The sequence below is a fragment of the Sciurus carolinensis genome, chromosome 14 (genome assembly GCF_902686445.1).
Source record: "Sciurus carolinensis chromosome 14, mSciCar1.2, whole genome shotgun sequence".
Lineage (NCBI taxonomy): Eukaryota > Metazoa > Chordata > Mammalia > Rodentia > Sciuridae > Sciurus > Sciurus carolinensis.
The window spans coordinates 225,648-242,833 of NC_062226.1; the positions used below are offsets into that span (position 1 = coordinate 225,648).

General features: G+C 50.8%; 1 protein-coding gene across 1 annotated transcript in view; it reads right to left on the bottom strand.

Annotated features, from left to right (window-relative positions):
- Positions 1-17,186, bottom strand: part of Ehmt1 (euchromatic histone lysine methyltransferase 1) — a 149,375-nt gene that overhangs the window by 11,876 nt on the left and 120,313 nt on the right. Inside the window, 4 exon segments of the mRNA XM_047523824.1 lie at positions 473-627; positions 7,062-7,166; positions 8,354-8,455; positions 14,619-14,741. Of these exon segments, the coding sequence (XP_047379780.1) occupies positions 473-627; positions 7,062-7,166; positions 8,354-8,455; positions 14,619-14,741 (485 nt within the window).

Consider the following 17,186-nt stretch of genomic DNA (forward strand, 5'->3'; position numbering starts at 1 on the left):
GGTGGTCACACCTTCCCATCCTCCCCAGAGGCAAAGACTCCACCCAGGACCCCACCAGAGCCGCTGTGAAGGCCTCATGGAAAGCAGACTCCACATTTAAAGAGGGCCCTGACGGCCAGCGGCAGCCCCATCCTCCTCTGCGGGGAACCCTGCTTCTGGGATGGAGAACCCAGGGTTTCCGAGGGCCTCACTTGGAGAATGACTGTCCCCAACTGCTTTCTGCTCAGAATGCCAGGTCTGAGATCTGGGTCCCCAGCTCTAGCTAAGAATTTGGGATTCTTCAGGACAACACTCCCTGAGCCAGAAACAAGCCGCCGCTGATCTCAGATGGGGACTGGGAGAGACACTTCTCTGCCTGCAGGACATGAAGGACACTTGTCCACCACCAGGAACAGAGGGCTGCACTGATGTCAGGCCTGGTGTGGACATGACCACTGAGCACCCGCAGGGCCCAGGGCAGCACCACACTCACACGACACAGTCGTAGCGATTCTCCCTGGCGGCAATGTGCAAGGGCGAGTCTCCGTGGATGTTCACGGCGTGCAGGTCACACTTGGCGGCCAGCAGTATCTCGGCTATGTCCACACAGCCCGAGAATGCAGCCCAGTGCAGGCAGATGTTTTCCTCCTAGACAGAGACACAAGCAAGAGCCCTGTGAACACCACTCCTGGCCAGGCACAAGGTGCTGGGACCAGGTGAGGCAGCTGCTCTGCTCGCGGGCCTGAGAGGAGATGCCAGAAGGTGCTGCAGGCCAGTTCAGACCACCTGGAGAAGGGCCTCCAAGTCCAGACGGCAGAGTCTTATCTGAACTCCACAGTAGCCTTTCTTCCTATTTTAAAAGTCCCGATTGTAGCACAGCACACGCCTGTCATCCCAGCTCCTCAGGAGGCAGAGGCAGGAGGATCAGGGGGGTCAAAGCCAGCCTCAGCAACTTAGCAAGGCTCCAAGCAACTCAGCGAGACTCTTGTCTCTAAATAAAATATAAAAAAAGGACTGGGGATGTGGCACAGTGCCCGAGTGCCCCTGAGTTCAACCCCTGGTACCAAATAAATAATTAAATAAATGAATAAATATTTACCTTGAAAATCACTATAATAAGTAAGTAAAACCGTGCCGCTGGGCCCTGGGATCGCCACGGTGCCTGCTGGGCAGCATGCAGCCTCTGATGCGTGGCTCTATTCTGCAGCGTGAGGCTGACGGCCTCCTCCCTATGCCTCCTCCCGTTCTTGCCGTGCTGCCGCTGGCCTTCCCTGCTCTGCCCGGATCCTTCCCCTTGGGCCTGTCCCCTCTGAGGTCCCGCTTCTGCTCAGCCATTTCCAGCACACCTAGGCTGGCCCCCTCTCCTGCAGGCCCTTGCCCAACCTGCCATGGGCTCAGTCCCTTGTCCTGGAGTCCCAGTGCCTCTCAGATCGGAACCTCCCTCCTTTCTCTCTTCCTTCTCAACAGCAGTGATTTTAAACCAGCTAATCAACAGGTTTTCTAAAAGGTCGATCACATTCCCCAGACCTCAGTTGCCCAGATTCCTTCTTCCCACCCACTCCACCCCCGCTGCTGAGGGATCCGCCCTCGGAGAACCCACTCCAGCTCCTAGTCCAGCAGCTTAGGCAGCTGGAGACCCATCTGACACAGAAATGGGCGCCTGCTGCAAGCATGAGAGGTCCTCTGCCTCTTTTGCTGAATAATTTCTCAAGGCCAAATCCTCCGGCCGTTGACTGCAGGACATAAATGTGGACTGGCCTTAAATGGCTTCCACTCTAGCAGCACAGCCTAAGGGGTGGCTCACTGTGGCCTCCTTCCCCTCAGGAATCATCGGTAATCTCCCCAGTAACCACAAAGTCAAGCCAACCATCTGCTTAGTTACTGGGGCTGCAGCAGCCTCAGTGCAGAATCCTAGGGGCAAACTGAGGGCTGTCCAGCTCATCTGTAACACTAGGGTGCTCTCAGACAACTGGACAATCTCCTGTCCAGTGACCAAGAGTCAAGGCTTCTCAGCTCAGTGCACATTACCAAAGAAGAACGCAGAACAGAGGGGGTGTCATGCCTCACCATCCTCCCTGCCAATAGCTGCCGCCCTGAGCGTGGGCTTCACTGCCTCCTCTGCTTTCAAAGGAAAAACCAGAAGTAAACACCTTTTCCTTGACTGCAGTGTCCCTAAAAACCTAGTGTGCCAGGGTTCTTTCCTGACTGTTAACCTAGGTGACTTTCTAACCCTCTGCTGTTTGTCTGGTTTCCATCTCCTCATACATCTGAAAACTCCACTTTTTCTCAGCACAGGAAACAATCAATAATGTGAAAAGAGAGCCTACAGAGTGGGAGAAAATATTTTTCCATGCATACTTCAGACAGAGCACTCATCTCCAAAGTTTATGAAAAACTTACAAAACTTTACACCAAAAATACAAAGAACCCAATCAATAAATGGGCTAAGGAACTGGGCAGACACTTCACAGAAGATGTACAGGTAGGTGATCAACAAATATATGAAAAAGTGCTCATCATCTCCAGTAATTAGAGAAATGCAAGTTAAAACCACCCTAAGATTTTGTCTAACTCCAATTAGAATGGCTATTATCAAGAACACAAGCAGTAACAAGTGTTGGTGTGGATGTGGGGAAAAGGCACACTCATACGTTGCTGGTGGGATTGCAACTGGTACAGCTACTCTGGAAAGCAGTATGAAGATTCCTCAGAAAGCTTGGAATGGACCCACCATTTGACCCAGCTATCCCCCTCCTTGGTTTATACCCAAAGGGCTTAAAATCAGCATACTACAGTGACACAGGCACATCAATGTTCATAGCTGCTCAATTCACAATAGCCAGATTGTGAAACCAACCTAGATGCCCTTCAATTGATGAATGGATAAAGAGATTGTGGTACACAGACACAATGGAACATTACTCGACCATAAAGAAGAATAAAATTATGGCATTTGCTGATAAATGGATGGAGTTGGACAATGTCATGCTAAGTGAAATAAGTCAAGCCCCCAAAACCAAAGGCCAAATGTTTTCTCCGATAAGGGAATAATGATACGTAAGGGGAAGGGAGCAAGAGGAAGAATGGAGGAACTTCAGATTGTGTAGAGGGAAATGGGGCGGGAGGGGGCAGGGGAAGGAAAGATAGTAGACTGAGACAGACAGGACCACGCTATGTACATGTAAGATTAATGAATGGTGTGAATCTGCATTGTGTACAACCCACAGAAATGAAAAGTTGTACCCCATTTGTGTACAATGAATCAAGACAAAAACAAAAAACAAAAAACCCTGTTTCCTCAGGGGCTTCTTTTCCTTTATCGGGATGATTCCTGATTCTGTAAACAGAATCTCACTTTTGAGAACTCCCAACCATCCATGACCCTCTCGTGGGACTGCTCCCTCCCTGGTTGTGGGGGCGATGCCCTGGCCTGTGCTTGCTTCTGTGGAGCAGCAGGAAGGAGCAGGACAGTGTGTGAAACACACTGCCCAGCACTGCACACCCGGCGACGGTGCTGGAGCAACGCAGGTCCTAGTGACACACGATGGGACCAGGCAAAACCCCCAGAGCTCAGGGTAGGAGACAGAGTTCTGGGACTTTCCTCCCAGGCCTGTCCCCCAGGCAGGTGAGAGGCACTGTCCACCCACAGGCAGGGACTGGAGGATGCAGGATGGACCTGCCTCAGTAGGGGCAGCATCACCCCAGCACTGAGAGCTGCTCCAGAGCCATCTACCAGCATGGACAGCAAAACCCCATGCCTTGAGCCTGACCCAGGCCAGCAGCTATCCCAGGGCAGAGCTCAGGAGTCCCAAGGGGGGCAAGGATCCCAATGCCCTGATGTCCGTAAAACACAGGTTACCAGGCCCACACAGAAGCAGGCATCAGGAGCTGACAACCACCCCAGGATGGCCACGGGTGCTAGGCTGGCAGACATGGCTGAACACATGCTCAGAGGTGCAGTGGAGACTCACACAGAACCCCTGGGGCTGAAACCCACCATAGCTGAAAGAAAGCGACAGCACAACTGCCTCACAGGAGAGGGGTGAGCTGAGACAGCGATAAATCAGCCAGGCGAAGCTGAGCGAAGCTGACTTTAGAAACTGACAAGAGCATCATGGACTGTGGGCATTTCATGCAGCCTAACACACATGTATCTAGACCTCGGGAAACTGGTGCAAAGAGGCAACTAAAGAAACTAAAGACCACCGATTCCAAATGTGACAAAACCCTATTCCACAGATCTAAGAAACTCAATGAGCCAGGCCTGGGAGTTCACGCCCGTGATCCCAACAACTTAGGAGACTGAGGCAGGAGGATCCCAAGTTCAAGGCCAGCGTGGGCAGCTTAGTGGGAACCTGTCTACAAATAAAAATAAAAAGAGCTGGGGATGTGGTTCAGTGGTCGAGTGTCTTCAGGTTCAAACTCCAGTAACAACAACAACAACAACAACAACAACAAAAATTAACTCAAAATAGCTCACAGACACAGACAAAGCCTGTAACTGTGAGGTTGCTGCAGGAACATGGAGAAGACCTTCAGGGACTTGTCATCTCCAATGGCACGATGATTTCACAAAGAGAACACCCAAAGCCACACACACACACACACCGAGATAAACTGGGCTCTATAACAATTCAAAACCTTCCAAAGACAGATCTATAAAGCATATCTGATAAAGGGCTTGCTTTCAGAATTTAAAAAGAAAAAGTCTCTTGAGACTTGAGAACAAGAAAATAAACTACCCAACAACAACAACAAAAACAAGCTGAAGATCTGAACAGACCCTTCACTAAAGAAAATATACAGATGGCAAATGAATCCACAAAAAGATAATTATTAGTCAATACAGAAATGAAAATAAAGTGAAATTAAATGAAGATTAAAGCCACCATGAGACACCACCACACAGCTACTTTAGGGCTAGAACTACAGGGACTGATCCAGATATAGCCAGAATCCTCACACAACAGAGACGGCACAGCCACTTTGGAAAACAGCACACCTACAGCTGGACCCAGCCCCGTTCTCCCGGGTACACACTCGAGTCAAGGCGCGTATGTTTATCACAGCTGTGACGGCCAGACATTAGGAACCACCAAGTGTCTACCAAGAAAGGGCAGCAAGCAGGCCCACGTGGAGGACACCTGAGGCAGCAAGCAGTTGCCCCAGAGGCCATGAGGGTCAGCCTTGGAACAGCTGCACCAATGGCAGGTGGGCACTTCAGAGAAAGCCACCGTCTAGCAGGGCCCAGCAGAGCCTGGCAGAAAACCAACAAGGGCCACGAACGCCCAATCCAAGAGGGCACAGCAGAGATCAATGGGTCTGGGTGCAGGGGAGGACTCCAGAGTGAACGACTCACACACTGGCCATCTGCACTGTGCTGACGGCCTCCAGAGCCAGAACCTACCCTACTTAAAGTCTCAGAGTCAGCAGGGCATGGCAGCAGCACCTGTAATCCCAGACACTGGGGAGGCTGAGGCAGGAGGATCACACATCTAAGGCCAGCCTAGGCAGTAAGTACAGCAAGACCCTATCTAAAAAATTTAAATGGGGGGTGGGGGGGTAGCGCGCTGGGGCTGGGGTATAGTTCAGAGGTAAGAGTCTTGAGATCCTGGGTTCAAAAAACTCACACAGTCTGGCTGCTAAATAAAGGGTCCCAGTATAAACACAACAAGCTAGAAAGCTAATCAACCTTTCCACTTCACAGAAAATGCTACCAGCACCCCAAGTCCAGACCCACTGAAACCCGACCGTTTGAGTGCGGCCTGTGCATCAGCCCAGGCCCTAGAGACGGGGACTGTGACCGCGGCAGTGCCCGAGGCCCTGTGCTCCAGTCCTGCCCCTCAGTGTGGCACTACTGGGAGTGGGAGGACCTCTAAGAGGTGAGGTGGTGAGGAGTCTTCAGCACAGGGGTCCTGCCCTGCAAGAAAGCCCCTTCCTCTGGCTGGCCACAAGGGGAAGATTTTGCTCCACTGCTCACTACCCCCAAGTGCTGCCCCCACCTCCACCAATGGACTGGCCCTTTAGCACCTGCCCACTACAAGGAAACCAGAGCTCTGCTGGCCCCAGACTCATCCTGCTCCCTCCAATCCTCGTCTAGACCCCCACCCAGCCCTGCTGTGTGACGGTGGGCAGGGAAGGCGTGGACACGGCAAGGCATGAGTGCACGGAGCCTGAAGGCCAGGCCACGGATGCCCCCAGCAGAGTGGCCGAACGCTGACACCCCAGAAGAGGCCTGGGTGCCTGCATGGGAACCCCTGGTTTCCAGGTGGGGAGAGAGACTGTTCGCATCCAGGGCTCAAGATGCAGCCAGTGCAGAGACTGCAAGTCCCCTGTGCTGCTCAGGTCCTGGCAGGTGGGCCAGGCCACCGAGAGCATGGTGCGGCCAGCAGCAGCACCCCTGCCACACCTCCTTCCTTAGTCCCCAGCCTGAGTTTACCTGTGCTGGGCTTCCCACTTGTGACTGGTGGGATTTCTAAGAGGCGGCAGAGGCTCCTGTTCCTTCACTGCACCTGCCACCATGCCCACACCCAAGCCTGCCCCTGCCCGGTCCCCTTTCCTGAGGTCCCTGCAGACCGCCCAGAAAACGCCCTTCTACAGCAATCAGGCAGTGAGGCCGAAAGGCTTCCATGACACGGGAGTCCATCTACCTGACTCCAGACCCTAATTTCTGGGCAAATAAACTAGTGCCACAAAATTAACCATCAATGCAGTATCTCGAACCATTGTTGGTTCAATTTTCCTTTTTTCTCTTCCAGTCCTGAGAGACTTTCCCCTGGACTTCTCCTTGGGGACAGGTGGGGACATGAGCCAAAAGCAGGGAGGATGAGGAAGAGATGTGCACCACAAGTCACACACCCTATGAATCTACTGATCTCTCTAGAACTGCACCTGTTTACCTCTGGCATAAAGCAGCTACCGGGCCAGTGAGCTGCTAATGCCAAGAAGTCGGATGCCAGGTGCCAGGGCTCAGCTTTAGACACAAAAGACCCTTTGGAATGCGGAAGCCATCCCAGTGGCCCTACCCGCCACCCCCCAGGAGGCTGAGTACTCAGGGGTTCTCTGTTAGCTTTGAGACTCACGTTGTCCCGGATGTTGATGTCGGAGCCCTTGGATAGCAGCAGCTTCACAAGCTCCACGTGCTTATACTCAGTGGCCCAGATCATGGGAGTCCAGCCGCCATCGTCCTGAGTGCAAAAAAGGAGACAGGCTGCCACAGCTGCCAAAGACACATCCATGCAACACACACATCTCTCCCTGGGCCTGGAGAGACCCCAGCTGGCAGCGTGATGCTCAGAGCATGCTCTGGAGGCCTGAGCATGCAAGAGGAGCCAGAACTGGTCCCAGGCCCTCCCATAGGCATGGCTCCCACAGCCCCCTGGAGGGGTGGAGCTACTGGCCGCCCACCCCAGTCCAGGCACAAGAGTGGGCATAACCCACAGGTCCAGGCAGCATGAAAAGAGACTAAAAATGATGAGTCCAGAGAGACCAGGGAGCACCACCCACAGGAAGACTGGTGGGAGCATGAGCAGCAAGGCTTTCCCTTGGTCCTCTTGACCTCAGGGATAACTTCGAGCAGGAGACAGGCCAACAGATGGACACCAGGGCAAAAAGGTCTCCGGATCAACCACAGACCATGTGAGCTGTCTTCCTACCATGCTCACCTACTATTTCCGGGTCACATCATTCAAATCAGAAAAAGGTGCTTTCCAGGGCCCGAGGACTGTGCTGCCAGTTCTGAGCAGACCCAAGGCCCCCGCGCAGCCTCCACGACTGCCAGCAACAGGCATCGCCAGGCCCTGGGCACTGGGCAGAGGGGTAGGGAGGGCACAGGGCAGCCCGACCTCATGAACAAGGGCATGTGTCAGGGAATAATAAAATCCAGCAGATGGGTGACGCTGCAGATTGAGCAGAGAGGGAACCAGTCAAGAGGACATAGGAGTCAGGTCTGCACTGCAGGCAGCGAGGCAGGACCTGGGCCGAGGCAAGGACAGAGCCTCCTGAGGGAGCTGGAGACTCGCCCCAGAGCTGAGACGCTGGAAGCCCACTGCTGAGCAGCCTGGATGCAAGGCCTTTTAGGGCACTCTCTGGCTTGACAGACACTTGCAGACATCCACTGTATGCCCAACACTCACCACAGGTCACTACGTGGTACAACAGCACCCTGTGGCTCTGACAATGGGAGATGGCTGAGTGAACAGTGAGACCACAGCCACAGCCAGGGGCAAGTCAGGCTGAGGGAAGCCGGGAGCCCTGAGGCCAGTGGGTGCCATTCCAGGCAGGAGCTGCTGGCACACCACACGCCAGCTACAAGGCCTTTCAGGACCTGGGGGCTGTGAAGGGGATACACCATGGAACAGGGATACCGCTCTACCTGGCAGTTGACATCCATCTGTCCATTGGAAAGCAGGTACTGAACCACATCGTAGTGCCCCTTCTTGGCAGCCAAGTGCAAACATGTGGAGCCCTCTGCATCCTGCAACACAAATGCCACTCAGTCCAAGGACACCAAGCTCCTGCTGTGGCCCTCCACCAGGGCCAGACTCCTGCTCTCACACTCCTTCTCGTCCTGTTCCTGGTCACCACCTAGTGCCAAGCCCCTGCCCTCGAGAGCTGCGCTCTCAGGTGGCAGCAGCCTCCACCACACACTAGCAGGCGCACCACCACGAGACCTGCACATTCCTACCCACCCTGCACTGGATGGTCAGGGGATGAGGGTTCTCGCCAGGACAGTGTGTGGTGCAAGCACTGCTCAGAACAGTCCTGATAGGATCCCGGGACCTGCTCTGGGACACAGCGGAGCACTCGGCCCTCCGAGAGCCAAGTGCCACACGGCACGTCGAAAACAGCAAGTCAGTGACGGTGCTGGGGTTTAGAACAACATGGGGTGGGAAGAGCGGGAACCAGGCAGCCTGTCCCTTCCCCTCCCTGGGCCTGGATCCCTGCTGCCAGGCACACTGTGTCAGCAGCTGTGTCCTCAAGGACACTGCAGATCACACTAGTCAGGACAGGCCCAGAAGTCCCCAGAAGAGCCGCAAGGGCTATCCAGTTTGGTTGGCGACAGCTGGGCTAGAGACCACCAGAGAGTACCCACCTGCCCAGAGGGCAGGCTCCTGCAGAGATAACAGGACCACACACGGATTCCTGCCCCTGCTCCCATAGGCCTGCCTCTGCCGGACCTCGTCTTTGCATTACTTTTCTATCTCAGAGCCGAGAACCCTGGATTTCAGCACATATCATCAAACATACTTCTGCTCGAACTGAGGTTAATCAGGATACCACCTTCCTTAAGAGCAACCCCAGCCTGACTCCCACGTTACTAGGGCTCAGCACAAACACTGAAAGAGGGCTACAAGCTGCCAGGGACAGCGGCATAAACGGCAGGTGCCGCCACCCTGGCAAATGAACACACGTGCCAAGAGAAGAGCCTCAGGACGTGCAGTCCCTGCCCCAAGCAGGTGGGGGGCAGAGACCCAGGAGGGGCGAGGAGGAGTCCTCGCAGAGCAGAGGGCAGGGGAAGGCTGTTGCCCACTGGGTTCAGAGCAGCCTGTTGCATACCTCTCATTGGAGGGAACACGCCCCAGTGCCCGCCCGCCCCATCTTCGTCCCCAAGGTAACCATGCTCTTGAATTAATCCTTCCTCCAACGTGCCTCTTGATATGCTCATGACATGCTCACACGTGTGCTAAGATGGAGTCTGGCAAGCGAAGCCCTTCTCCAGCTTCTATCTAGTTCAAGAGGACATTTCTGAGGCTCGTCTTTGTAGGTAACATGTAGCTCCTTCACTGCTTTTACTGCCATAAAACTACGACAGCAGAGTCTGTTTTGACATAAGAACATAACACGAAGCCTGTCTTACTCTAATTGGATCCCATTCTTGGGGATGTACACTATGTGGAGATTCACATATGCACACAGGAAGGACACACTGGACACATGCCACTGTCTTTCCCATTCCCGTGCCCCACCGTGCCTTCACTCCCATTGTCTGATCCACTCCACTTCTGTTCTTCCCCTCCCCACTTGTTGGGTTAGCTTCTGCATTTCAGACAGAACATTCGACCTTGGGTTTTGGGGACTGGTTTATTTCACTTAGCATGATACTCTGCAGATTCATCCATTTACCAGCGAATATCATGGTCATTCTTTTTTATAGCTAATATTCCATTATACACATGTACCACATTTTCTTCATCCGTTTACCAGTATCAATTTATTATTTCCTGTTTTGTAGGCAGCCTGCCTATGGTCTTGTCACATTTTTCTTCTGGGTTATTTTCTTTTATCTTACTTGGCAGAGTTCTTTATATTGGAATCACAGTTTTCCCTATTACTTTGGAGAGTCCCGCACCTTTACCTTTCACACCCAATCCTCAAGCTGTCTGCCCTGTGTATCCCACTGTCCTCCCTCCACATCTAACTTCACGTGACTGTCCAGCTGGATCTCTGCCTCTGCGTGGAGAGCTCAGTGGGCATCCATGAGCAAGGACACATGTTGCTGTTCTGTGTCTGTCTGTCCCACCTTCCCTGTACTTCAGGAGTACAGATTATTTTTCAGTATTCCACTTTAATTCCCCATAAAGCTATGCTTCTTTTCTTAATACCCTCTCCTCCTGAGTCTTCTGAGTCTCCTCCGAGCACAGCGACCCCACAGGATTGTGACTCATCTCCCTGTGCTTCTGAGGTCACACTCCATGCTCTGGGATGTACACACGCTCCACCTAGCTACCACTGCCTTTTTTCCTTGGTACAGGAGACTGAACCCAGGGTTACCACTGAACTCCAAACCTGGCCTCACTAAGTGCTAAGGGCCTCCAACTCAAAACCCTCCTCTTCTGCCTCACAAGTTGTCTTGGATTGCAGGTGTGGACACTGCATAAGGCCTTTAATTATCATTGCTTTAAATGGCCATTAAAAGTTATCATTGCTTTCGTTTTAAGAAATTTAAAGAAAGAAGAGCCTTCCACACCTGCCTTCTTCTGCTTTCTGCCCTCCCTCTGGCCTTGGCATCCTTTGCAGGTGACCCTGCGGGCAGGCCCTGCCGGCTCTGCTGGCCTGCATGGGCTCCAGCCCACTTCCCCTTTCTCTGGGCACGAGCTCTGAGCTGACGTCCTCTTCTCAGGTTGTCCTTCCACCGGCCCCATCCCCTGGCTTAGGCAGGAAGCCAGCAGCGTTCCCAGCAGCGTTCCTTACCTGTGATGGCAGTTTTTCTCTGGCACTTGTAGGATTCTCTTTATTTGGGCTCCAACAGTTTGAGCATGTGTGCTTAGGTATTCTTTGCATTCATTTACCCTGCCTGGGAATTGCTGGGCTTCCTGCATCACGGATGGCCATCACGGATGGGGACTCTGTGCCCCTCATTTGTCCACACAATATCTTCCACTCGTCTCTCCTTCCCATCCCACAGTGGCCCACTCTCTGCTCTGCACGCTGACGGCTGCTGTGGCCCATCTCCCTTTCTTCCACTGCCCTCCATCTCCAGCAAGGCATGGAGGGGCTGCCAACTCCAGACGCCTGCCCAGTGGCAGCTCCTCCAAAGCCCTCCTGCAGGTTCCCGGTGCCCCAGGACAGCCCTGAGCACCTGCTCCTGGGTCCTTAGCTAAGGTGTCTGCTTGGGCACCAGCTGCCTGTCCTGTGAGGAGGGTGGGAACTGGCTCCTGGCACAAGTTGGGGAAGATGTGGAGTGCCTGCCTACCACCGCAGAAAGCACTGACTCAGAGCCACCACAGCCTTCCACATAAATAAATAAGTAAACTTTAAAAGAACTAAATAAAAACTTGAAAAAATATTCAATGCGTATATAACTACATTTGAAAATATATTGACTTTTTTTGACAAAAGCAATATTTTTTTAAAAATAGTTAAAAAAAAAAAAACCAAATATGTTGGCATATCAAATTGTTAACATTAAAAAGCTTGTGATGGACAGCAAAAATAAGGTGCGCTTGGACACTCCTGAAACAATTTAGAAAGATGTATGAACAGCATTAACAATGTTTATATATATATATATTTTTTTTGTTTATATATTTTGATTGTAATCCACACCCATAAATCTATCCTAAAAAAAAAAAATCAAGCTTATACAAATATTTAACATGAAAACACTTACTAAAGCAGTTTTTAATGAAAGCTGAAGATAAGATAGATATTAATACACAAATCTGACTAAAAATGTCATTTGAAGTGATATAACAGAAAAGCATTAATGACAGCAAAATAGTAAAAACTTGATTTAATTTGAAATAGGAACTGATAAATTAGTATGGAGAAGAGAGTCATTTCTTTCTTGGGAAAAATAATGAGTATTAACATAAAAGACTTAAGTTTTTGTGTATGTGTTTTGTTGTTTCGTTATGTCCTCAGCCCTTTATCTTGAGATAGAGTTTCACTGAATTGCTGAGGCTGGCCTGGAACTTGCGACCCTCCTGCCTCGGCCTCCCGAGTCACTGGGATTACGGGCATAGACACCACACCTGACTAAATACTCCTTATGCTTTTGTTTCTGTGGCACTGGGGATGGAACCACCTCCTGCATGTGAGGCACCTGCTCAACCTCTGAGCCACACACCCCGCCCCCCGTTCCTTTACATTTTCTGTTGTGGTAATGTACGACATAAAATTTGCCGTTTTAACCATTTTTTTTTTTTTTTTTTGCCGGTGCTGGGGATCGAACCCAGGACCTTGTGCTTGCAAGGTAAGCACTCTACCAACTGAGCTATCTCCCCAGCCCACGTTTTAACCATTTTTAAGTGTACAATTCACTAGGTGTTAATTATACTTACTATGTCATCATAATTTCAAAACTTTTTCATTACCCCCAAACAAAAAGGGTACACCCATGAAACAACAGGTCCCGGGCCCTCAATGGGGTCCTGCACCTGCCTATTCCAGGGCCCTCGGTCAGCAGAAGCACATGGCACCTGCCTCTTGGGTCTGGCTCCTTTCACCCTGGGTGCTGTAGGTCCACCATGCTGACATGCCACTGTATAGGTAGACCACGTGCAGATCCTTCACCTGCAGCTGGACACTGGCACTGCTTCTCTCCAGCTGCTGGGAACAGCGCTGGTCGTCAGATCTCAGCACACCTGCCTCTCTGGCACAGCTGGGGTGCAGTTCTGACTCACACAGCAATTCGGGTCTGGCTTTCACAGAGGCTGCTTCCTCGCACGAGTGCTGGGGTCTCACCTCCTCACCATCGCTCCCTTTCCAGCTTCCAGAGGATGGCCCTCTGGCTGGTGTGAGGTGCATTTCCTTGATGACTTATAAGGTCAACTATCTCTTCATCTCCTAAGTGCCCATTTGTGTATCTTTTTTTCAAAACCGGTACCATTGTGAATTGTATCATTTGGGTTCTAAGACTTCAAGTATTCTGAATAGAAACCCTATATCAGATACAGAATATGCCAATGATTCTCCATCCTGCAAGTTGTCTTTTTACTCTCTTGATGTCCTTTGATGCACAGATTTTTAAGCTTAATGAAGTTTATCTAATTTCTTTTATTGTCTGTACTTTTGGTATCATAGGCAAGAAATCACTGCCAAATACAGGGTCATGAAACTTTGTTTTCCAAGAGTTTTACAGTTTTAGCTCTTTAGTTCTTTGATCCATTTTGTTATTTATTCTCATAAATGATGTTAACGCATTCTTCTGCATGCGGGTACCGAGTGTTCCTGGCACCGTTGTTGAAAAGTTGTCCTTTGCCCATCAAATGACTCTCATACTCCAGTAAAAGTTACCTGGCTACACACACAAGGGTTCACTTCTGGCCTCTTCTATTCCTTGGGTCTACATTGCTGTCTTTATGCCCATACCATGCTGTTTTCATTATTGAAGCTTTATAGGAAGTTTTTAAAACTTTGCCATTCTTTTTCAAAAACTGTTTGGCTGTTCCAAGTCCTTGAGACTCTACATGAACTTCAGGATGGGTTTTTCTGTTTCCATAAAAAAGGCTGTTGGGATTTTGGTAATGACTGCACGGACTCAGGAGATTGCGCTGGGTGATACTTCATTCTAACTACACACTAAGCTTCTGCTCTGTAACCATGAGAGGCCTCTCCCTTCGTGCGTGGCTCCTCTGACTTCTTTCAGCAGTGCTTTGCAGTCTTCGAAGTACAGGCTATTTGCTTCATTGATGTTTTTCCTCTTTTTGACTCTACTATAAATGGAATTAATTTCTTCATTTTTAGATAGATGACTGTGAGTACATAAAAACAGAACTCATTTTTGTGTGTTGATTTTGTATCTTACTGCTTTGCTGAACTCATTTGTCAGCTCTAACAACATTTCTGTGGATTCTTTAGGTTTCCTACAGATAAAAGAACAGAGACAAGCTTCCTTTTATCTACCCAAGATGGATGCTATTTCTCCTCCTACCTCACTGCCCTGGATAGAAGACAGAGAGGAGAAGTGCACTGTGTGAAGGTGGCTGGAAGCTTCTGCACAGGGGCCTGGTGCTTACCCGGAATGGCCACTAATACACCAGGTCACCTCAGAAGGTGAAGAGAGACTTCTGGATGGCTGGGTAAATGTCTGAAGGCTACCAGTTCCTGACCGTGTTCCAGCGAGGAACCATCCCAATTCGCGTTTCTGAGAAAGGCCTACGTACAGAGTAGGAACATGAACGTGACGGGGGTACCTTTGGATCCACTTGCGCCCCGGCCTTGATGAGGTACTTCACTGCATCCAAATGGTTGTTTTCTGCAGCCTCCATCAGTGGGGTCCTCTGGTCTTCCGAGCAGGTGTCAATATTGGCGCCCGCCTGGTAAAACAAGGACAGTTCAGGTGTATGGGAGAGAAGCTACTGTAGCCCTGACCACAAGCACAGATGCTTCCACATCTGTAAAGGAGACTGAATGAGCAGTTGAAAACTTTACTGACTTCGTCTGGGTCTTCCATTCAAGACAGTCATTCTACTACTATCAAGCTCCAGTTCAAGCAGTGTTTTTGCTGAGTCTCATTTCTAAATCAACCTGATAGAAAATACTCACAGCACAGCAGTGTGACAACTTTAGAAGTGAGAAAGAGGGTGCAAAGTGGCCTGGAGAAGGGGCCTGCGGAAGGGCACCCCAGCTTCTTGGGTCTGCTGCCTGCTTTTCCAGTTGTTTCACCAGTTTCCAAAATTAACAGAACCCAAACAAATTTCCAGTGATATGAATTTTGGAGCAATTTTTCTAATAAAGCAAGAAACTAGAAAGACTAGTGAACTAGCAGGTACACATAGGTAAAGCCCCCAACTTAACATTGGCTGTGTGCCAAGAGTAAATAAGCTGCTGGCAGCTGAAATCTTTTCCCCACAGGGGAACCATCCAACTTCTTAGACCACTAGCTAATATTTAGCTTATAAAATAAATATTTACAATTAAATAAAGTGAAAACATTATTTTTGCTATCAGCAATTAAAACACAAATGTAGAACCATCAAGCAAGGAAGTGTTACACAGGCCAGGAGCAGTTAAAGGCTATGTGCTTCACAGTGGTTCTGAAAGGAACCCCTAGTGTTCTGTTCTGGCTGTTCCCAGAGTCATGGGCTAGAAATGCAGGCTCCTAGGGCAAGGACCAGAAGTCACACTGACCCGAGCACTGACACAGGGGAAAACAGGGTTGATTTCAAATAAAAGTTTGAAGCCTAGGTCATGCTGCCAAATCTGAAGGCACAGGAGGCCAGAATTCACAGCAGCTGACTTCAACAAGGAAGTAATTTTCACACACAGAGAACAGGGCGGTGAGTGGAGGCCATGCACAGCGAGTGAGGCCAAGGGGGGTCGGGGTACACTTGGGGACCACGCTCTGACTGCACAGAGCACACACAGCTCTGCTCCTCCTGGACCTCCAGAACATCACTCTGACCTTGGCATCTGGCATGCCAGCTCTGCAGACAAGCAGAGGCCCTCACAGGCACCCCCGGGGAAGACACCAAGGATGGGTTACTGCCCAAAGAGTGTTTGAAAACATCCAGACTGGGGGCGGTGGGGGTGGGTGTCGGCGGTCAGGAAAGAGTCAAAGCTGAGATTTAACAGGTGACTAATGGGATTTGTAAATAGACTAAACAACACAAAGAAGTGTGGCTTCTAGTCATGGACCCTGGCACACATGCAGCAGGGGGCCAAACTCACCCTGAAACTGGCAGGACCACCATGTACTCCCAAACCTCACTGTGGGCACAACTTCTGCCTCACAGCCTGGCACATTCAACAGGCACATGAGCCCGTCTTGAATCAACACTCAGGACAGAAAGCACCAGGGTGGAGACAACAGAGGGAGTAGATACAGGCGACCCTGCCTGCAGGCTAGGAAATAATCCCACCAGTGAAGAGGAGCCCATGGGCTCACAAGGCTGGCAGACAGGGCAGCCAGACACAAGGCACTACTGAGATTGACCCACAGAGCCTGTCAGCCCAAGAGCCAGACCACAGGTATGCACAGCCCTGAAAGAGGACCAGGGCTGAGTCCAGGCCAACAACAGAGAAGCACTGTCTGCGAGGCTGGGGTGCTCCCCATGGCTGAGTGCCAAGCACAGCAGTGCTAAGAACCACCTCCTCCTCATTTGATTTGTTGCTTCCAGTCCAAAGAGCACACAGAGCAGGTTCACAGACACACTGGAGCTCAAGCAAAACCAGGGCTTCAGTGAGGCCTCTCAGGGAACACTAAGACGGACAGACATCACACACATTCTCAACAGGCCCCTGAACAGGTAGGTGCAGGACACACAGCTCAAAACCAAGTGCAAAGAGGAGACCCACAGGTCAGCTGAGCCTGGGATGGGTCCAGAGAGAGGCTGTGAACACCTGACACCAGGTTAGTCTTCACTGGGGGCTTCAGGAGCCTGATGATGCAAGACACCCACAAACACTGAAACCCAGAGGAGCAATGTCCTGGGATTCAGGGAAAACTAGAGATAAACTCATTCTGTTCCTTTTCCTGGGCAATCTCAGTTAAACTGCTCGGGATTGGAGGAAAAGACAAAATTCACACACAAGAACATCTTCCAAGATTTGTAGCAACAATAAACTCTGTAGGTGGGGATCAGATGAAAGGTGAGTTGTGCTGGGATGGCCAGACTTCCAGGTACTGAAAAGGTGTTCACGAAAAGGGTATAAAGAATTCCTGTATACAACTGGGTGCAGTGGCCACACCTGTAATCCCAGCAACTTGGGAGGTGGAGGCAGGAGGATCACAAGTTCGAGGCTAAACTTAGCAAGAACCT